At 37.8% G+C, this 21,637-nt stretch overlaps 4 protein-coding genes across 5 annotated transcripts in view; 3 read left to right on the forward strand and 1 right to left on the reverse strand.

Annotated features, from left to right (window-relative positions):
• Positions 1 to 1,566, forward strand: part of trappc8 (trafficking protein particle complex subunit 8) — a 31,743-nt gene extending 30,177 nt beyond the window's left edge. For both annotated transcript variants that reach the window (XM_087830790.1, XM_087830791.1), the window contains one exon: positions 846 to 1,566. In XM_087830790.1, the coding sequence (XP_087686916.1) occupies positions 846 to 1,080 (235 nt within the window). In that variant the 3' untranslated portion in view covers positions 1,081 to 1,566. The remainder of the gene's footprint in view (positions 1 to 845) is intronic.
• ctns (cystinosin, lysosomal cystine transporter) lies at positions 173 to 9,383 on the reverse strand. The gene is made up of 11 exons (XM_006781098.3): positions 9,237 to 9,383; positions 7,274 to 7,369; positions 7,091 to 7,169; positions 6,523 to 6,613; positions 6,011 to 6,114; positions 5,345 to 5,482; positions 4,080 to 4,179; positions 3,615 to 3,734; positions 3,233 to 3,403; positions 2,617 to 2,734; positions 173 to 2,293 (listed from the first exon to the last, which is right to left on the reverse strand). Exons 2-11 carry the CDS (start codon positions 7,347 to 7,349, stop codon positions 2,145 to 2,147), a joined length of 1,146 nt encoding a protein of 381 aa, XP_006781161.2. The 5' UTR covers positions 7,350 to 7,369; positions 9,237 to 9,383; the 3' UTR covers positions 173 to 2,144.
• A 661-nt stretch (positions 9,384 to 10,044) lies between these two features.
• On the forward strand, positions 10,045 to 12,105 carry mrpl55 (mitochondrial ribosomal protein L55). The gene is made up of 3 exons (XM_006781100.3): positions 10,045 to 10,152; positions 10,399 to 10,612; positions 11,442 to 12,105. The coding sequence occupies exons 1-3, from the start codon at positions 10,100 to 10,102 to the stop codon at positions 11,589 to 11,591; spliced, it is 417 nt and encodes a 138-aa protein (XP_006781163.2). The 5' UTR covers positions 10,045 to 10,099; the 3' UTR covers positions 11,592 to 12,105.
• A 2,229-nt stretch (positions 12,106 to 14,334) lies between these two features.
• ndufa11 (NADH:ubiquinone oxidoreductase subunit A11) lies at positions 14,335 to 21,589 on the forward strand. Its single transcript, XM_006781101.3, has 4 exons — positions 14,335 to 14,456; positions 16,779 to 16,871; positions 20,364 to 20,486; positions 21,401 to 21,589. Exons 1-4 carry the CDS (start codon positions 14,378 to 14,380, stop codon positions 21,511 to 21,513), a joined length of 408 nt encoding a protein of 135 aa, XP_006781164.2. The 5' UTR covers positions 14,335 to 14,377; the 3' UTR covers positions 21,514 to 21,589.
• The last annotated feature ends 48 nt before the right edge of the window (positions 21,590 to 21,637 follow it).

Here is a 21,637-nt window from a genome sequence, read left to right on the forward strand (position 1 = left end):
AAGTGGCTTATAGATGTTGAAGCCACTAAGTGTGGGCGCATGTAGTGTATGTAGCAGCAACCAAGAGAGACTGAGGGAGTTGTAAAAACTCATGTTTTCACATCCACAACTCATTTTTTTGCAGTCTGGTATCTGTATATGCAATAAATGGCCATAATAATGACAAAATCAAGGTGATTTCTTTTTTAATACAAAAGTCCCTTAAAGTTACAGAATACTGTAGAGCGATTATGTCTTTGGTCATTTTGCTCTTTTTCAGTATAAAATGCAGCTGATACATACAGTGGCTTGAGAAAGTGTTTATTTTTCATATTACTTCAAGATATATTTTTTTATAATTAAAATTTAGCTCAAGTTTAGATTGAACTCAGAATGACCATGGGAAAAATGGTAGAAAATCTGAGCCACAGAAGTATTCAAACCCTTTGTTGTAGCTCCTAATTATCCTGTGATGCATCCTGGTTGAGTATCCACTAGTAGACAACTGAAGGAAGTCAACTCTCTATAGAGCATCTCAATTAAATTGCAGTGATACATACATTAGGACCAGGATATAAAGCTTAGTGTTCCCAACAGTACACAGGCCTCAATAACTGAAAAAGTAGACCATCAAGACTCCATTGAACTGTGTGAATAAATTGAGTCAAAGAGCAAGCATTTCTTTGGTTAGTTGATCCAACAATAACCACAGATACTTGAGGCAGATTGTGAAGATGGTTTCTAACATGAGGTCAAAATAACACATTTTTCTAATATCAGGTGATAAGTTGTGACCTCTTAAATATAGCATTCTTTTTCAAAAGTACTTGTTTTTTTAACATAAAACTTCTATTTGTCTCTTCCAGCCCAGAGTCCCTGGAGGTCCACAGCTCATTTGCTTGGGTGGGTCAGTCCCAGTACAAGCTGCAGCTAAAGCCCAAGGAGGTACTGTGTCTAACACTGCAAGCCTGTTTCCTTCAGGCGGGAGTCTACAATCTCAACACTCCCAGAGTGTTTGCCAAGCCATCTGAGCAGAGCATCATGTGTGAGACAAGTCAGCAGACGGCTACTCCTGCTCTTATAGTCATCAGCAATGCCTAAAACGAGCCCGATGGTCTTCAGGCACTTCTAGACCGTGCTGTGTGTTTTAACTCCATTCAAGGACCATTGACATTAAATTCCTGGATAGACTGAGCATTTGTTCCGTCAGTTTTTGCAATACTGTAAGAAGAGCTGTTTACATCCTGAATTGTACATCTTTTTATTCAGTCTGCAGTCCTTTCAAAGGCAAAATGGACACTGACGACTGAACCGCATTTGCTGCCCATTCTCTAACAGTCTACAATTTCATTATGCACACGTTGTATTTTGTTTCTGGACCAGTGAGTCAAACTGTGTTTAACCTCAACATATTGTCATTTAGCTCTTGTATGCACTTGAATTGAAATCTTTTCTGGAAATTATGTAATTTATTTATATATAACAAATTGGTTGTAAATAGAAAATAAAAGTCTAATGATACTGTAAAGGAATATCAAGGTCATGGCAACTGGGGGTTTTTTTTCTGGCAATTTTGGACTGCAGCACTCTGCATTAAGAATCAAATATTCACATGTGGTGGTTATTTGCGTAATTTATCGAAGAGAGTTTGTAGCACATAATCTGGAGTACACTGAAACAACAAGACTTCCATGCCAGCTTACAAGACAAAGAGTACAATGAAATAGCACTTTATTAATCCTCATTAGTAACTTATCACACCTAAAGATCTCTTGTCTGTGTTACAGCAAATTGCTTAGTTATCACAGTTTCATTTGCAGTAAAGTCTTGATTCAAGACAGTAGTTGTCAGAAAATGATTAGAAGTGAAAGTTGAAGAGAAACCGACTCGCTATGGTAACCTGGTTTATAACAGGTTTACCACCTTAATTACGAATGACATGGATAATAACATTTTTGTCAAACAGTTAGTGTTACAGTTGCTTTTTCACTTAATTTGTCTTCCCTTTTCTTAATATTCATACGTGAGTTGGTGTTAATGAGACATGTAAATCCCTGCTTTGAAGAAACTGGCCAGATTCTTTTCACAATGAAAGTCAAACAACAACCATAAGTTCTCTTTAAAGCTGTACATAAATGTGCTTCTTTGGGTCACTCCAGCAAGTATCAGTCTCCTTGTTGGTTCACGAGTGGTTCATACTGTGACGATCGTCTGTAGAGAACATAGTGCTGAGTGATGAAAAGGATGTCAAACACAATGGAGAACAGACCCAGACCAAACTTTGTAGGATCACCAAACACCAGCTTCCACTCATCTGAGGATCAAAATTAATACGAGATACAGTCAAAATGCTCCAGTGCAAATCAACAGTACAGGTAGTAAAGTAGATGCACCTATTTTATCCATTTAAAAATCCTAATTCTTCTTAAGTTATCACGTCTCCATGCCGCCCACAGGGCGAGGTGACAACAATAACCCATCAGCTTCGTACAGCTGAGGGGTAAAATAAGCACAGTAAACACAGTTGTACTTTTCATGTCAACATTTCCTTTCTTTCAGTCACTACAGAAATCCTGCTTATTCCATAGGTTTCATTAAATATTTTTGTATGTACAGTAAGCAAACTACTGTAATTACCATTGTTATAAGACTGCAGAATCATCTGGAGAATGCTGAAGAATCCACCAGTGAAGTCCAGTAACACATTGCCAATGCTCCACCCTTCAGTACTCTGTCTTTTGTAGTTCATGTATGCCTGGAAACACAGGAAAGCCATCAACTGTATTCACTGCTGATAAAAATAAATATGGCATAGAACATTTAAGACTTGTACACTGCTCGAAAATCATCAGAGAGGAGAGGAGGTGCCCCTCTAGTGCACCTATAGTTAATTTCATTAACATCAAAGCAGCTAAAACTCTTTAATAACCCCCTCCTAATTAACTGACCAAGATCAATATCCCAACTTAATGACACACTCTAATTAAAAAGTGTTTTTTTAGCAGTGTATTAATCAGGTCAGATGTGAACATTGTATTTCTAAAATGTGTTTACTGTAATAAATCTCTGGAACATATGGCACTGTTGCTGAAAAAGAAATGTAGACAGATGCACCACTGGTGGGCAGTGATGGTGGGCATCAAAACACATTAAATCGATGGAACATCCAACAACACAAGATTTTTTTTTTAATATGGTTTCAGTCTAGTATACATTATTTAATGCGCAAGTCCAGTTTGTGTCTGAGTCTTACCTGTGGTACATATTTGATAAGAGTCACTGCTAGTTTAATGTAAGAGAAATAGTAAAGGTAGTCCAGCCAGGTGATTGCTTTGGCTACAGCAACAAATAAGCTGATCAAAGCAAACATCCAGCCAATCAGCAATAAAACCAAGGCCGTCCGAGAGACTCTCTGTCCACCCCTCTGTAAGAAAAATGGCACACAGCATTATACACCCGTCCTGAGTCTGAGACATCCTGCCAAACAAACTGACTCTGTGATAAAAGTGATTTTGAGAGTCATGTCGTATTCACCAGTCTTAACAATAAAGTCATTACATTAAATTATTCTGCTCCTCTGCTTTAAGTGTCTTAAAGCAGAAAGTCTTTAACTATATGAAATGACATACACATACCTCATACACAGTAGCCTGGCTGACGTAGACCAAACACAGCAGGACAGCATGGAGACTGAAGAAAACATCATTAGCATCCACAGGGTTGATTCCATTAGGGTTCCTCTTCAGAAACTCCTCCTACAGGAGGAGCACACAGTAGCTTAACAAAAAGTATGTATTATGCAAAACCTAAAGTTATTCTATACAAAGGCAACAGCCACTAGGTGGATCGTCCAGTGTAGTCATGAAAAACATCAACTGATCATCAGGAAATGCCACAAATGGATGGAATTTGTTCAAATTCACAGACAGTTGAGTGAAAAGATCGTAGAGTTGTTCTCAAGGAGACAGTATGTGAAATACAGTTATAAATCTAATTAAGCATTTAACTTTCAAAGGTTTCTCTAGACTCACTGGTACTGGCTGGTATCCTATTCTTCATGTGTATAAACAATGGAGTGTCCATTCAGCGGATAGAGTTACCTTTATATACGGTATCCAGAACAGTCCTATATTGAAGACGCTGTAAGCAATGAAACCCGTCAGGTTGAGAGCCAGGAAGTCAAAGTTCAGACCTACAACACTGAAGACAAACATGTTAGTTTTAATTTTGAGTAACTTTCATTTTTTTAATCATTCTATGAATTTCACACCACATTAAACCCAAAACACAAGAGACTGGAGAGAAAGAGTCAGGGCAATCAATGTCATTCATTTTCTAGATTCTCCCTCCCCTCCGCCCTGTGTTAGATCTTTTCTTGATCTTGCCTGGTGTTGTAGGCCTTTGCCTCTACTGATATTGTGCCTAGACCTTGACCCTGTGCTGCCATGATCAGTGCCTCTGTGCTGTCTTTCAGTCCAGCTTTGTCCAGCCACTGGTAGGATTTTTAGATTTTTAGACTTCTTCTGCCTGCCAACAGTACATGCTGTGCAGTGCCCTGTCCTTCCACGATGATTCCTCTTCTTGGTTCCTCTTCTTGCTCGGGTCCTTTTTCAGGTTTCTGCTGCCTGAGGTATTTAACAAGCACACGATCACTTGTGGCCATCTTTCTGATGCACTCATGGCCCTTTGCTGTTTTATCCTGAATAGCAGTTCTGACACTCACTAGTCCTCTTTCCTTCCTTCTGCTTAGCCGACAGTCTCAGGGTGCTGGACTTGGGGTGAAACCCTTCATGCATGGTAAAAAGCTTTCCTGTCTTGAAGTCAGGGGCTTCTATTTCTTCCTTTGGCCAGCTCTGACAACTAGGTTGGCTGTAGGTGTCGATTGCCTGGTTCTTGTTCTTTCCATTCAGTTTACTCCTCTGGCCGTGACGTATTCTCTGCAGGTAGTTGCAGCTTTTCCATGTGGACTCTTCCTGGTTCTCATTTGCCTTCCAAGGTACTTACAGCTATCCTCAATTTCTGCAATGTTGTCTTCTAGTAGTACAATCAGGGAGGATCATGTTCAGGGAGGTTGCTGTGGTGCAGTAGCTGCTTGTCTCTTTAAATCTCTATGCTCTTGAAACTGTACTGGGAGACACAACAAACCTTCTGGCAGTGGCACTGATTTATGTATTGATGTATCGCCTCATACTACCAGTAGTGATTTACTTTAGCCGAATGCAAAACTATTACAAACAAAAAAGATGGGGGGGGGGGGGGGGGAATCACACATAAAACCATTTAGACAGATGTCAGTCTAACTACAAAATAATAACAATAATAAGAAAGAAATATATAAGGACAGATAAAAATGTTTAAAAACTACCTTTTTCTCCTCCAGTTTTCGAAGGCTTGTGGATAAAAAGACACTGACCAGGCCAGAAAGTAAATCCAACCAATGACTTCACTAATTATGGACAGGACATTGCTATGGACAACTATGAAGCGGATCCTGACAGGCATACTGGAAAAAAAGATATAGCTTATGGACACAAAGAAACTGGACAGTTAATCAGTTAAAAAATAAACTGACAGCAGACATCAGCCGGCCTCTGGTGGATCCCTCCATCCATACAATACAATACAACTTTATTTGTATAGCACCAGCAGTACACCAAAGTGCTTTACAATAAAAACAGGAAAATTCCATCTCATCGTGAGCATCATTAGCTCTGAGTAGTGCAGAATTAACAACTTTCTATCTTTTCAACCATTAGCTTATAACCATTTTGAGATCCAGACGTTTTGCGTGACAAAAAGGGACAAAGAAACCACATTTCAGTGTGTTTGTGCTCTGCTGCTTCAACCAATGTTTTGTAATAGCTTGTACAGTCTGGAGAGGATTAAAAACTTAACAGGAGATTCACTGGCACCAAGACTCTGTTTATAAGATTTGGACACCAAATTTGAAGAAAACAGTGATCACTTTAAGATATTCAATTATTGCATTCAGTGAAGGAAATTATTTTCTTCGCGCTGGACTGATACCCACCTGTTGAGCTCTGTGCTGTTGGTAACCAGATATGTGGTCACCTGACCAACATCATGGGCTGTCACATTAAAACTGACAGCGGTAGCTTGTACTGGCATCATGACCTAAACAAAAAACTCACATAGATTTTGGTCTCTGCCTACTGTCACAAATACATTTTGATAAAAAATAATAATTTAGTTTCATCAAACTTAGATAACCCAGGTCTGATTTTGTCTTATAAAGTCAAAGAACAGCAGCAAAAGAGTAGCTGGAAATGCACAGGAGGAACTGGCCTATGATAATAGTTATGTACTCCATCAACCTCTGAGAGGCTCTTTTTATACCCAATCATTCTTTAACTACTGTAATCAGAGGTGTTGTTGTGTCCATATTATGATATTACAAAGTTATTAAAAAAAAACAAACATCCATCCTGACTTCCTCAAAAGTATCCTAGTTTGAAATGTTTTGTTAAGCCCATGTTTTGTTGCCTCATATGCAGCATCCTTTTTTCATGTTTGGTTTCTTACCTCCTCAGGCACTGTGATTATAGACGAGTAGTTTATCTTGGAGCTGTATGTTACATTTAGGTGAATCACAGCTGACTGGTTGAGAGGGGAACTGCACAAAGACACGAAACACCAAAGGGAACAATACAAATGTTAACGCTTGCAATAACAAAGTCTATATTAAATGCCAGTAGTAACACATCTTAATTCATATGGGTATAATATCGCTTCTCTTTGGTTCTATCTGCTATGTAATGTAGTTAACAATGGATTTAGAAAAGAAAAAACAGAAAGGTTGCTGATGACTGTGAGATGAAGTTGTGTATCCTTTGAAACTATGATGTAGCTATACATGTCTTGCAAATAATTCAATGTGTAGTACAAATGATAACTACAATTATTTCAATTAACCCAGAATCCAAAAAGGTTTCCCAGAATATAACTGTAAATGTATTACATGCTGAAAACACTGGTACTGTATACAGAATCGTTTTATTGCAATTTTAACAGGCTTTCTATTATTAAACACAGAAAGTACACTTATATATCTACACTGGTAATATGGCTTATCTAAAATACTAAGTATTACCTGGAAGTAATAACGACGGCATCTTTAGAGTATTCCTCAAGTGTAACAGCCTGAGGAGCAAACAAACTCAATCTGGATTCTGAAGTACAAGCAGAGTGTTGGAGGGCAGCGTTAGTGTTAATTCCACATTTTATGTAATATTCTGAAGTGAAACGGATTCATTTAATCATAACAGTTCATCACCAGACATGTTGGTCAACATCCAGAACACCAGCAGCTGAGCAGGTAGGCATCTCTTTCCCAAACCTTGGCCTGTCATTGCTGTAAAATTATGAAAACCTAAAGAAAAGAAAGCGGCCAGAAGGCATTGGAAATCAGAGCTATCCAATGCAATCATAATCATAGTGTAAGATAAGAGGATGAAACAGATACTTCAGGTAAAAATTAGGGGTGGGCTTTATACTGCATGTACGTGATCTATCGCAATTTTTTCCATGTTTGATGAATAAATAAACCAGCTTAATTTCAGTTGTTTTATTTTGTCTCATCAATTCTTGTTTGATGTCCTTTTTGTTGCCGTGATCGTTTGTTTGTTAAAGGTCTAGTGTTGACCACAGAAAGAGACTTAATGTGACAGTATTGTCATTTGTGGAAAAACCTCTGTGTGCAACTGATGGTTAACAAATGGTTAAACATTTCAATTCATTCAGACTTGTTGTATTCAAAGTTGAAAAAAATGGTCGATTTGAATGAGTATACCAGGGCAATTTTAGGCACTATAGGGTTGAAAATAACAATTTTTTTGGAGGCTATTTAAACATATCATGATATATATTGTGTATCGCGATATATCCTCATATCGCCCAGCCCTAGTAAAAACTATTACTGAAAAGACAATATAGGCTGTAGATCATTTAATGTCTGTTATTCAAAGCCAAACACAGGTGAAAGTACAAAGGGCCTGTTTTTGTTTCATGTTTTAATAAGATTAATCAGTTACCCGGGTTACCTGGATTTCATGTTAACTAGTTAGATTTGTTTACATATTTCACTCTCCATGTTCCAGATGTTGCATCTGCAGATTTGTCAATTTCTGTGAGCAGGCTATATCATAGTTTATTTGACCTCACAAAAAAAAGAAGACTGCTATTCCCACGTCATGAAAATGCATATAGGTGTCAATATTATCTTCAGAGAACAATCCAAATTAAGCTAACTGCAAATAATTATAATACAGCTGCATTACCTCACTATATTGTATTAAATAAATAAATGTGCCTCATCATTCATCACACCTTTCATCACATCAGACAGCTGGGCTGTTTGTTTGCGTTTATCCTCAGAGTGACTGATTTGATTTAAAATCGATAGTCATGATTTAAAAAGAAGACACTGAGCAGCGGATCACTCATGATGGAAACCAACGTTTATCAATGAATCAGTTTGGAATAATTTCTTTCCAGTTGGCAGGTAAGTAAATGATGTGTATTTCAGCACGAAACGTGCCATAGAAAGTTTAGAAATGGAGCTGTAGTGCCTGCCACTGATTTCATTGCTTCACCGACAAAAGTGATGACCAGCAGGTCATCCTAAATGCATGTCCATGTCAATATATTCTACGTGTAACATTACGAAACAATGTTTTGGTCAAATATACTGTATTAAATTAAACTTGTTGAGCTGATTCATACCAGTATAGCTTAGTAAAATAATTCACAGTTGTCTTCCTTGATATGCTGCCAACCTGCTTGAAAATTCTTCTCTTTTGGCTATATGGTGTTACCCTCAGCCTTAAGGCTGCATGATTTAGTATACCTGCCCTTGATAAGTGGTGACAGTCACAGTCCACAGTCAAAAACTTTACCTCTGTCCTAAAACTATTCACTCCGTCTTCATGTGGAGTGTTTGAGGTGAGCCCCACTTAGCTCTGCTTCTCAATAGTTGGATTTTACTGATGTGCAGCAGAAATAAACTGAACTGACGGAACCTCCCCCACATTTCAGAAGATCTAGGGGATGTACCACAAGGAAGTTTAATACAACTATCACTGTTAGTATAGAGAGGGTTTTTTTTTTAGTATAGAGCACCAAAGCCAAGTTTATATAGATCAGACAGGACAAACGCATCTTCCAAGGAATCAAATGCATCAAATGAAGTCTAAGAAAATAACAAAGTTGTCTGAGATAAAGCGATGTCTTCATCTTACCTGTTTGGTCAGGAAGAACACGTACACACAAATAATAAAGCAATAGGCTTGCGTTAAGTAATGAACGAATAAATCTTTACTCGAACATATGAAAACTACTCGACAAAACACCTCCTCAGCTGTACTTCCCTAACAGATCACGGGATATCTTCTTCGTCCTATAACAGACGCTTCTAGGTGTACTACTGCCCTCCGCAGGGTAACTGAGCTATAAAGATGAGTACAAATGAGTTGGTGCTGCTGCTGCTGCTACATATGTAAAAGTGGATTGAATTGTTTAATGACGTTCAGGAACAAGACGTATTTTATGTTATTCAATCCCCACTGCAGCCAAGTCAACATACATTGTCAGATCGGCATGTATGCAGCACAAACTGACTGCTATATTTTGTTAGACAAAAATACGCTGCACACCAGCAGTAATCCTAACCGTATGTCCTTACGTTAAATAAACATGATTCATTTACCGTTTGTCGTCTGTATTCTGAATTGACAGCTCCACACAAGGCAGAATTATTCTAGAGTGCGAATTATTAAATGCGTACATTTAATAATTATTAATTAAATGTATGCTAATCTGATTGGTACGCTAAGATGACTGAACACCTCGGCGATTTAAGGAGCCAAGCCACCACCACCAGGTTTGACTTTAATGTCATTTTAGTTACGTCAATAAGTATAAAATACTCATTTGGGAAGCATGCGTAACATCGTACCAAATCGTAAGACAAAACGAAAATCAGAATCCCCTCACCCCGGAACGTTTCTGGGCTATATACTGTTTCACTGGGACCTTTATTATATCAACTCTTGTGTCCGACCTTCTATTGAAGAGTTTCCTGTCACAATTAGCAACCTTTCCAATGCTCGACATGTTTATAACCAAACTTTGTGCTTCACGTGGTTCGTTATCAAGGTTAGACTGTTGTATTAATGTTTACAAATATATGCTTTCTAAGAGTATTTATTTCTTATGTTGGTTTTGTTTTTTAAACATTAAACTCTCTTAGTTCAGACGAAGAGTCATTTTCAAATTCCGTTCAATCAAGGAGGCTAATGTTAACGTTATACTTGGAAAAGAGAAAAGTGTTGCTTAGATTGGATTCGTCTGTGGCATGTTTTTTTATGTGTCTGTACTGATTTTGTTGTGTTCGTCTTTCAGTATAGGCAGCTGTGTCTGGCCTTTGTTCACCCGTTCACATCGGCACTCCCAGGCTAAGCTGCTCCACACTCAGATTCCTCAGCTTAACTCTAACAGAGCGTCAGTTGCATGCTGTGGTCGGCAGAGATACGAGAGGATGTATCCTGTGATGTTAGTCCGTCCTGATGGGTCAACAGTCAGCATCAGATACAAAGAACCCAGACGCATCATAATGGTTAGTGTACCATCTCTAAAGCCAGTAATCCAAACCATCAGTCAGTAGCAATTGTATTAAAATATTCGGACGTCTAGCTAAGTAAATCTTTAGCAAGTCCGCTTTGACGGACCTTACAGACTGGAGCCAGATAAGTCTTTCTGTTCTTGATTTAGCCAGTGTCATGCTATCCTACCACAGTGGGTTCCTACATATTTCTAGGCTGTTTCTCTCACATGGCATGCTTAATCTGCCACATCCTGTGGAGAGCATGTGTGCCTAGATGAATGTTTGATAATGAGTTATAATGAAAATGTCAAAAAAAAAAAATGTTGCTTTTAAACATGACAAAGCTTCACAATATTTTTTTAAGCTTGTGTTGTTGTCAATATCAGACAAGAATCAAAAGAATAACTCTCATAAAACATTGGCCACACTGCAGACGCTGAGATCCCCTGGCTTGCTGTTTGTCATGAGTCTTATAGATGTGCAGTCTCAAAGCAAAAAAGAAGAGATCATGTAAATTACATCATCACTGTTATTTTCTAAGCCCTGTCATTTGTCAGTTAGATGACTTAATGAGCATATATGAATAATGTATGTATTTTTTTTAATTTTTTTTTTTTTTTTTTTTTTTTTACAGTTAAAGTTTTTCCAATAATCTACTCGTTACAACCCAAACCCAGCCCTCCACATGCTAATAAGAGGAAAGCAGACTCAATAGATAATAAAAATAAATAACAAATTGCTCAGGTCCTATAGCAGAAGCTAGTGAGCATGTCACTTAATATTTTGCTTATGTGAGCTGATGTGTTGTTTTTAATTTTATTTTATTCATCTGTTTTGAAAGATGCCGGTAAATCTGTCTACTCTGTCAGAAGAGGAACGTCGAGTACGGCAGAAGAAAAGAGAAGTGAAGAAGCCTCAAAAACAGAAAGGAGTCCAGTATGAAGATGATTTCAAAGTGGACAAATATAGCCACTTGTGGAAGAAGAAATAAGAGTTTTATATGCAAATGCAAAGCATACTCATACAGTATCCATAAAAAAATAAGTTATGTGTCTGTGTTTTGTTTTTTGTTTATTCTTAAGTGATACTGCAAAACGTCAGGGATCACCAACTGAATTGCTATTGAGTTGTACTTGGGTAATGTCCACACCAGTTCAGTTTTTAATCCCCCTTGAAACAGAGATTCTGGAATTACTGCTGAACTTGACAGTATTTTAGTCTGTAAGGCAGAAACAGACATTTCAAAACAGCAGACATTGATTGGCTTCTTGGATCTTAGTGAGTCCTTTCATGATTTGGCATACCCATCACATAAAAGAAAATGGCCTTGACTATGGCTACTGATGAATTTTATATAGTTGCTGACCATGCTAGGGGCATTTTTGCTGTGAAAGGCAGAATTTTGTTATGCTACCACTGCATGAAAGAAGCATAGAAGGTATGTGTCCGTGTATGTTTTCAGACATGTTGCTATGAGCAGTAAAAAAATATATCTTGTTGTTTTATGTTGCTGTTTCCTCGTTTATTTTCAATAAAGTAAATTGAAAAGTTATGTAGACTCATACCCTTTGGTTAAAAATAGAAGGGTAGGGGTTTTCATCAGGAACAACTTGAGTTTCAGTGAGCTTGTGTTCTTCCTACTTTTCCTTCCTATTATACTGTATGTTATATTCTCTGTTTGTGGTAGTTTGCAGAGTAGTTGTCAGGTAAAGGCAGTGTTGAAAAAAACTTGTCTGTGGGCTGTTGTTAGTTTTTCAGTCAGCTGCAGAGAGAAGCAAAGGTATGTTGTATAAAGAGCTTAAGAGAAAGTGTTAAGAAAAAAAAAAGAGTCTCCACTCAAACCATTGTCTGTACTTTAATGGTATATAGTACACAGTATTTGTCTGACGTACAGATCATGCACAGGCCAGCGACATACACTTGGGATTTTAGAAAAATGTACACCAGTACGTAGATGCCCCCAGTCCATTTGTCTTAATAGAAACATGTATGGAGACGGACACATTTGTGGGGCTGACTTTTAAGCAGATGTGCAACCCACTATATAGCAACTGCCCCTGGAGTTGAGTTTACGATTACTATTGCAGAACATTTAGGGAGCATTCCTTGAAGATCCAATTTTGGAGAATGTTCTAGTAATGTTCCCTGAAGGCTAAGATATCCTCCAGGGAATGTACCTTGGAATTCTTCTGATTACTTTTGTATTCTTAACATTCTCCAAAAACTGACCAGCAGGGAACATTACCTGGAAGTCCCATGAAGGTACTACAAAACTATACTTGTTGAAACATTCAAGCAACAAAGAACTAAAAGTTTTCTGAAGGTTACATTTATAGAATGCTCCTAGAACATTCTCTGAAATGTGACCTTCAGGAGACTTCCAGGAAATGTTCCCTCTGAGGTTTTCTCATAACCTGAGAAAGTTAAACAAAGTTTAACGTTGAGTTTTAATTTCATGTGTGGTGTACAGATATATTAGATAAATTTAATGATGCAATGAAATTATTTATATGCGATTTAGAATAACTCTTTGGAAGGAGAGAATTTTTTTTATTCTTCTTGGTTTGAAAGTAGCAATACTTAATGTTTAGATCTGCATTCTGTACCAGATGGTGGCGCTAGTGAGATAATTTGTTGTTTGGCAACCCAAAAATTTTAAAAGACGAATAAGAATTGTTTTTTTAAGATCTTTATTGAACATGTAGAAACAAACAAAGGTAGACTTATGATAAACTGAGCTGCTCAGTAGATCTAGGTTTGTACTGTTGCTACCATAATGTTGCAGTATACACAAAAGGCACTTTTTTGTTTCTACTTTGTTTAGACTACAGGCACACACTGTAACAATAACACTGATTGAATAAATATAATGAACTGTAAATTTACAAATAAAACAAAAAACAAACAAAAAGAGAAAAGCAAAATTTGTTTGCAGTTAAGTAATGACGATCATTTATAGGCCCATTCATAGTTGTAACTAACTTTAGAGACTTACTAAATAGCTGTACGTCTTTCTTCTACTAATTCGGATCATATTACATTGCTTTTATTGTCTGTTGGAAAATAGTACAAATAGTCTTTTATTTTTGGAGACATTCTGACTTTTGGCTCAGGTGCTTTAAGCATCTCAGTATGCCATAATAATACACCAACATTCTTATCTACTGTGCTCAATAGAGCTTCCTAAATCCCCTTGGGAAATTATACAATTATAAAAAATATTAAAAATATATATTATTTTTGTCAACAGTGATTCTTTGACTTGAACAACACTGTCATAGCCACACTGTTACAAAATGACCGTGATGTCATGTCATATCTATTGCAGGCTGACAAGTCAATTAATGAGTGATGGTGATGGTTTGCTCAAAATTGCTGATGATTATTGGTTAGTTAGTCTAGTTAACTGTGTTTTTATTATTTTTGTTAAAATGTTTTCAGATGTAACATATCTTTTCTGCATTCTGATCTTTGCAGAGCATCTAAAACACAGCGGCCTGATATACTGGAGAGTATATGAAGCGTTGAGTAAATTAGTCATGTATTTGATATGCGCATCCTGTGTATTTCTTTAAAGATTATTTTATATAATTTCAGTGCAAAATATACTTCCGTAAACATTACAACTATTCATTGCAATCTAGTTATATGCTAGTGCTCGTGTACTTACTTCACTCTCCAGCAGGTGTCGACAGTGCACCAGTGGGTTCGCCAGACGCCAAAAACCACGCGAGCAATTCTCGCGAGAATTCGATTTGTGTCCTTGATAAGTCCGAAATGGGGTACTGGGACATACCGGAAGGTACAGACTGTGTGGAAAAAACATGGATTGCTACGAAACTTGGCACGGCTTTAGGTAACTATCGTTGGTGACATAATTACTTGCAAGTCATGTTGTGCAGGGTCGTGAAAGCAGATCATCTGTGTGGTGGGTTAGTTAACGCTTTTGAACTTGCAGATTAAGATTGCCTAGCAAGCTACATACGGCTATGTTTGCTTTAGCTAAAGGATGGACCTGGGTTTCCTTAAATACAAACGTTCAGTGAATTATTTAGTTAGCGGTGCGTTTGCTTCAGCTCAGCAGATAATCACGTAAACCAGTACTGTAAGATTTTTAAATTACAACCTAGAATACCTTGAGATGGTAATGGGCGATGAAACTATACAGATAAACATGGCGCCATAGCGTTTCCTCGATACAAAAATCAGACACGGTCAATATGAAGTCTGTACGTGACTGTTTTGTTAGACTACACGAACAACCAACGACCGTGACGGTAGCGCCATGCTCAACTAATAGATTGACGCACACATGCTTGGTGGAATAACCAGGTCGTAATCTCCCAAAAAATGATTGCCGATGTTTCTGTGTTTTGTATTTGTAATATTTTTGCTTATATTGGTAAATAGGCTTTCGACGACGTGACTTACGAAGGGGCTACATATAAAATATAGAAATGACCTGTTTCGCAACCATCTTACTCACAGGTCTCAAACTTCAATGAGTTGGCGACCACTGCTGGCACTGTCCTCTCATTGGAAGCCCTCTGGAGTGTTTGCGTAGTAACAAGCCTTGAACTGTACTTGCTTTTATTAAAGTTCACTGTCAAGACCAGTTTCTCACACAGTTCCAAAAAGAGTCATTACATGACTGAAAACTCTGGACAGCTCTTGCAAGGATGAAGGCAGCTCTCAGAAACTTTGCAGTCTGGTCTGCTTTTCCCTGTACCTCTCAGAACTTAGTTTTCAGTTCACTGTTGAACCACAAGTCAGTAAGTTCATTTTGCAGCATGCTGGGGACATGCTCCACATCAGCTGAGAAGGGGTCTGCAAACAGCTGGACAGTGCTCTGTCTGTTTCATGCCACACCAAACCGCTCAGTCGCACTGCGCAGCTGCTGACATATATCTCTAGCTTTGGTTGGGCCATACATGGGACACAAACTCAGCATTTCTTCTGTCACCTCAAACTTATAATCAACACCTCTGATGAAAATTGCTGAGCATTGTCAGTTTTGTCAGTACTTTAATCAAGCGCCACAGAGTGGCAGTGAAACTTCGACCTTTGTTCATAGATATTACTTGATAATGTATTATTCCGCTCTGCCACATTATTTGGCGACAGCAATGTTGTTGAAGACTTTTTTTTTCTCTTCATTGAATGGCTTCCCCACTTTAGCGATTAATTGACTAATCACATAACCTGCTTTGAAGGTAGCATCAGTGTCCTTACTGGCTTTGTGGAAAAGTTCTTGCTGGGATAGTAGTCCTCTTTGTAGCTGTTTGGCTCATTTTCTCCTCTCCCTTGTTCTTTCCATAATGCTCTCCATGTTTGGTCGCATAATGACGCTTGAGATTATATTCCTTCAGAATAGCAAGTTTCTCCTTACGTAAAAGGCAGATCACCTTTACACCCAACTCAACAACAAAATACAGCAGTGTCCATCTTTCCGATGTCGGCGTTCATCATCCACTTTTTCTTTTCTTTTCCTTTTCAGTTCAAACATCTTCTGCTAATATAATACTGATAATTCCTTGAGACATCTGATGACCGTGTTCTATATTCTAATAAATCTTTTTTAGCCACTTAAAATATCTTTATAAAACATGTTATTTGTTGCAATTTAACAACAGGTAGAAATACAAGGGACTGAGACGAGGTTGCGGCCATGAGCGAAGCAGTGCACTGGCCACGTCTGCATCTTGGGCAGTGGCGTGCTGCTGCACCTCCAACCAGAATTTCAGTTAGGTCGTCAGGGTAGATGAAAACCAGGGAAAAATACCCAGAGGAACGTCCAATCTCTAAGAGGTCCTCTATGGTGAAAGTGACAGAGAGGATAACGGCAAAACACGCAGTACAACAGGGTGGAAAGATGAGAGTCAGGGGTCATTTGTCACAGAAGGATTTCACAAAGGTGAAAGGGAAAGTTTACAAGACTTTAGTGAGACCTGCTATGATGTATGGTTTGGAGACTGCAGCACTAAGAAAAAGACGGGAGCAGAATATTTTCACTGGGAGTGATCAGAATGAACTGATTATAAATAAATACAAGTTGCTGTCAATTAAAAACTCCTTCATACCAGCTGGTCTAAAGTGATTGTGATTGTCAGCCCTACAGCAAAACTGACTTCTTTTTGTTTTTCTAAAGTTTCTTAATTTGTTTGTTTGTGTGTTTCAGGTCTGGTTGGTTCAGCTTATCACATAGTGGCGTTCCAACCTGACTCTGCAGTGGCAGCGTTACAGAGGGCTACCAACTCAACAGTTACCATGGGTAAATTTATTGTCATTCAAAACTCCACAAGAACTTCAGTGTATGTGGTTTATGTTAAATCTATCTGCATGTCTGAAAACTCCACTCCTTAAGGTCAGAAGCACTGAGATTTTTCCAGTTTCTTTAGTACTGGGAAGATTAGGAATTGCAGTCACTTCTGTAATGATTCACAGTAGGGCTGGGCGATATGACCCAGAATTCATATCTCGATATTTTTTACCTGGACGGCAATATAAGATATATATCTCGATTTTTTTTTTTTTTTTTTTTTTTTTTTTTAAAAGCCATAAAGTAAGAACAAAAAGAGAGTTCTTAGTCAAAGCTGTGTCCCAGATGTCACACAGGCACTTTTATTAACATAGAGCATAGATGTACATAAAATTTACTCAAAAATAAATTATGAGCATTTATTAAATAATCACGCTCCATAAATAAAAGAAAACAATGTTGTTTTTGTGCATAACAAAAAGCTCACAATTGTGCAGTCAAAATGTAAACTAAAAGACGCTGAGCATAGTAACAAAGACAGATTTCACAGCTGCTCTGTTCCCAACTTCTACTGTGTGACTCACAGCATTGAGTTTGAAATCCTCTTCGTAACCACGTCTCTTAACAGGTGCCATTTATGGTCCTTATACACAGTAGGGTAATATTACGTTGAAGCACAGTACGTATCACTCCGCGAGGCTCCTCGATAGCCTAATGCTCTGACAATCCATCAACCGGTGCAGCACCGTAGCTTACCAAAGTCGTACTAAAACATTTTTTGACAGATTGCTGAGCGCTGTATAAAGGATATTGTCACATCTTATATCTCGTATAAAAATATATCGATATTTTTTTTAAAAACTCGATATATCGCCCAGCTCTAATTCACAGGTAGTGATAATGATAATAGAAATAATTATGATAATGATAATAATAATAATAATAATATCATCAACAATTACCGAGTAAGGTTCTTTATCTGTACACAGTGATTTTCTATGATTCCATACTTTAAATAATTGTGTGAAGCGCTGCCCTGATGGCAATAAAATTCTAAGCGCAAAAAACCCTCCGAACACAACTTTTGTGTTTTTGTTTTTTAATTCTTTGAACACCACTGCACTCAATATCGTCACTTCTTTGACTAACTAATTGAATTTACAACAGTAAATTCTTTTTCTAGTGCAGAAATGCCATCTGAAAACACAGCCTTAAAAGGTTGGCTCACAGTAAAGATGGGAATTCATTTTCTTACAGGTTTGTAAATCATAAAAGTTTTGGCCAAAGTAAAAATGCACTATATTGCTCAAAGTATTCACCCGCCCAAATAGTTGAATTCAGGTGTTTCAATAACTTCCATGGCCAACGGTGTGTAACATCCATCACTCTGGCATTCCGAGTGCTTCTGCAAACATTTTTGAAAGAATGGGTCACTCTCAGGAGCTCTGGGAATTCCAATGTGGTACCGTGATAGGATGCCGGTCACTGATAAATAGTCGACAGTCAACGGTTGGTGGTATTAGGGCTGCAATGATTCATTGACTAATTTGAGTAATTCAATTATAAAAACATTGATAAGACAAATTCTTTGCTTCGATGCTTCATTTAATACACGGCTCTGTAGCGAGCCGACGTGTTAAACGATGTAAACGCGACTGTTTGACTCACATTTTCGACTGAAAACAGACCTGCATACAAACGTATTTAGGAACACCATATAAATATTAAAAAGTTTGACATTGAGCGCATACACACACACCCCAGAGTTTCAGCAAAAAGACTGTTAAACAACAGCAGCAGTGATGATGATGGTCTCATAGTTTAACATGGAGCTGGAGTGTGTTTATACCCACACCACGGGGAGCAAAGAGGAGTCATCGTTAGAGAGGTGGTGAGCTCAGGTTAAGTGAAAGAAACAGTGTTTCTAGTGCAGTTAAATTTTAAAACAATGCAATGTAAAATAATTTCTAAAATATAAACCAAAGAGCAGTTCATTCTGAAAAAGCTGTTTTACTTTTCTTCTTTTAGTATATTCATTAATGCTCTTAATAACACCAGTGTTTCTTATCCAGTTAACTGATAGAATAATCATTAGATTCATTCATTCAGTCATTAGAGCTCGGCTTGGCGCCTTAGTTCCAGTGAAAGGAACTCTTAATGCTTCAACATACAAGAATTTTGGGCGTTTTCATGCTCCTAACTTTGTAGGAATAGTTTGGGGATGGTCCCTTTCTGTTCCAGTTGTGCACCAGTGCGCAAAGCAAAGTTTTATAAATACACGGATGAGCGACTTTCGCATGGAAGCACTTAACTGTCCTGGACAAAGTCCTCAACTCAACCTGACAAGCTGTGGGATGAATTAGAGCAGAAACTGCGAGCCGGGTCTTGTCTGACCTTACAAATGCGCTTCTGGAGTAATGGTCAAAAATTCAGTCTCAGGTTTGCAGTAGGGCTGGGCCATATCATACCGTTCATGGTAATACCGGTGTAATGTTGGGCAACGATAAGAAAATGAAATATCGCGATAGAATATGGGTAAAACGCGCATGCGCTGTGCCTTTGCCACATCGCGGAAAAAACACGGTGACGGAGAATGAGAAGGGCGAAAGCGGATCGTTAAATGAAACGGATGAACCAGAATTGGTTTGTAAAAATGCTGCAACTTCAGTGGTGTGGAACTGGTTTAGCTTTCGTCCATCAGATACACAACAAAGCACTATTTTTGGTAGAGCATGCTAGCGGACCGTCGTTATTACCGTGTTTTGTTTTTTGGGTTTTTTTGGAAAATACGGCACACTTAAAATCAATCCTTTGATTTTTCTGACAATCGACAGTGCCCCTTATAATCCCGTGTGCCTTATGTATGAATTCTGGTTGTGTTTACTGACCTCGAAATGATTTTCTGTGGTATACGACACTCGAAAATCTGTGAAATGTTTTAGTACAACTGTTGTTTTTAGTACAGCATTACGGCTATCTTAGTCAGGAGCCTCGTGGAGTGATACGTACTGTGCTTCAACATAATATTACCGTGTGTGTGTGTGTGTGTGTGTGTCTTTTATATATTGTGGATATTATACATGGTTATGCTGAGGATATGTTGGCCAATTTCCACTGGAAATGCCTTTTGGTTAAACTGTCAGCAAGGATTTGCATTTCCACTGTTAAATTTTTATAAAACTTTAATGCACATAAAAAAACAGCTGCTTGTTTAAGTGAAAATACATTGATGTTTTTTTGCACTAATAAAGTTGTGGAGTTGTAAAGTATTTTGTCTAGTGTCAATTATATTGTCAGTTATATCGTTATCGCAAATTTTCAAATGTATATCGTGATAGATATTTTTGGTCATATCGCCCTGCTCTAGTTTGCAGTACACAACAAGGATATATTTTCTATGTTCAGTCCTGTAGTGGGTTTAGCTGTTTTAGCTGCTGATCTTTGGATGCCATAATTCTTTTTAGGATGACTGAAATAATGAGGAAATTGTCTTCCTGGTTTCAGCTGCCATGGGAGCCATCTTTGGAATGACAACATGTCTCAGTGCTCAGGCCCGTGAAGCTCCAGACGACCCACTGAATTATTTTATCGGCGGCTGCGCCTCAGGGATTTTTTTGGGAGCACGAAGTAAGTATCAGTCCTGACAGATGTGACTAGACAAGAATTCAAAATTTTTATTTAATTTTTTTCAGTAACACAATAAAAGGTTAGTCCTTTTTAAAGAGAAAGTGTGATGTGCAATTAACACACCACACTCTTTAGAGCATATTTGTGCTAATGTGCCACAATAATAATCAGCTGTATAACTAAGATGAACTTGGACTGCACTGGAGTGTAATTCTAAATGACATTTTACTTGATCATACTTACTATGTCTGCATAAGTCCTTTTTTGTGTTACTTATTGCTGAGAATCATGGCTGTGGATCTTCTGCACTATTTCTTATAGCACAATGGATTGTGGCCAAAAGAAAAACCCCTTATTGGCCAGTATGAAGAATATATAAATATAAAATTCACAAGAATTTAAAAATATGTTTTCTGTATACTTTCTTTAAATCTTAGAGTAAGTCCCAGTTCTTGGTGTAAACTCCGCTCTCCGCTTGAGGAAATGCTGCTTAATGAGAAGTTTAGGAATTGGAGTGATGATGGTAGACAGCTTGTTATGGCTAATTAAATTTGTTCTGAACATTTTTCATTTAAAGTCACAGTGGGGATGGGAACTGATAAGAATTCAGCGATTCTGATTCTTATATCAATATCTCTTATTGATTCCCTTCATGATGCTCATTGGCTCCACTTTGAGTCACCACCATCTCTAAGCAGCTTTTCAAAGACATTATTAATGCAAATTAATAAAGTGCTTTGTGGTCAAATGTTTGTGCATGTTGGACAAACAATTTCCTTCAGGAGAAAATGACAAGATCATACATACTGTTAGATTCTGTTTAGTAACAGAGAAAATGTCTCTGCAGTTCTACAGTAGCATTTGGTTTGTCTAATTAAAATCATATTGTGTGCTCTGTGTGTGTGTATCTCCAGCTCACAGTGCTATAACTGGTACATCTGCGTGCCTGGGTCTTGGAACACTGGCTTTCTTTACAAAAGTGGGCAAGATGGAGGGATGGAAACTTGCTGGACCACCTAAACTATAAGAGGAAGATGCCTGGAAGATTGTTATATTGTAAAAAATACCTAATGTAATAAAGTTTTTTGAAAACGCCAAAAAAATGTTGGTTCATTTTATTTGATTTCATTTTACATTTGAAAACACTTTTA

Source organism: Neolamprologus brichardi, chromosome 17 (assembly GCF_056152115.1).
Source record: "Neolamprologus brichardi isolate AB-2024 chromosome 17, ASM5615211v1, whole genome shotgun sequence".
Lineage (NCBI taxonomy): Eukaryota > Metazoa > Chordata > Actinopteri > Cichliformes > Cichlidae > Neolamprologus > Neolamprologus brichardi.

Coding starts and splice junctions, on each gene's coding strand:
- ctns (XM_006781098.3), bottom strand. CDS start 7,349: ATGACAGGCCAAGGTTTGGGAAAGAGATGCCTACCTGCTCAGCTGCTG. Junction 6,115..6,522: donor TAATCACAGTGCCTGAGGAG/GTAAGAAACCAA, acceptor TTTTTTGTTTAG/GTCATGATGCCAGTACAAGC. Junction 4,180..5,344: donor GAAAACTGGAGGAGAAAAAG/GTAGTTTTTAAA, acceptor GTTTGTCTTCAG/TGTTGTAGGTCTGAACTTTG.
- mrpl55 (XM_006781100.3), top strand. CDS start 10,100: ATGCTCGACATGTTTATAACCAAACTTTGTGCTTCACGTGGTTCGTTA. Junction 10,153..10,398: donor TCACGTGGTTCGTTATCAAG/GTTAGACTGTTG, acceptor TTCGTCTTTCAG/TATAGGCAGCTGTGTCTGGC. Junction 10,613..11,441: donor AACCCAGACGCATCATAATG/GTTAGTGTACCA, acceptor CTGTTTTGAAAG/ATGCCGGTAAATCTGTCTAC.
- ndufa11 (XM_006781101.3), top strand. CDS start 14,378: ATGGGGTACTGGGACATACCGGAAGGTACAGACTGTGTGGAAAAAACA. Junction 16,872..20,363: donor CAACTCAACAGTTACCATGG/GTAAATTTATTG, acceptor TCCTGGTTTCAG/CTGCCATGGGAGCCATCTTT. Junction 20,487..21,400: donor GATTTTTTTGGGAGCACGAA/GTAAGTATCAGT, acceptor GTGTATCTCCAG/CTCACAGTGCTATAACTGGT.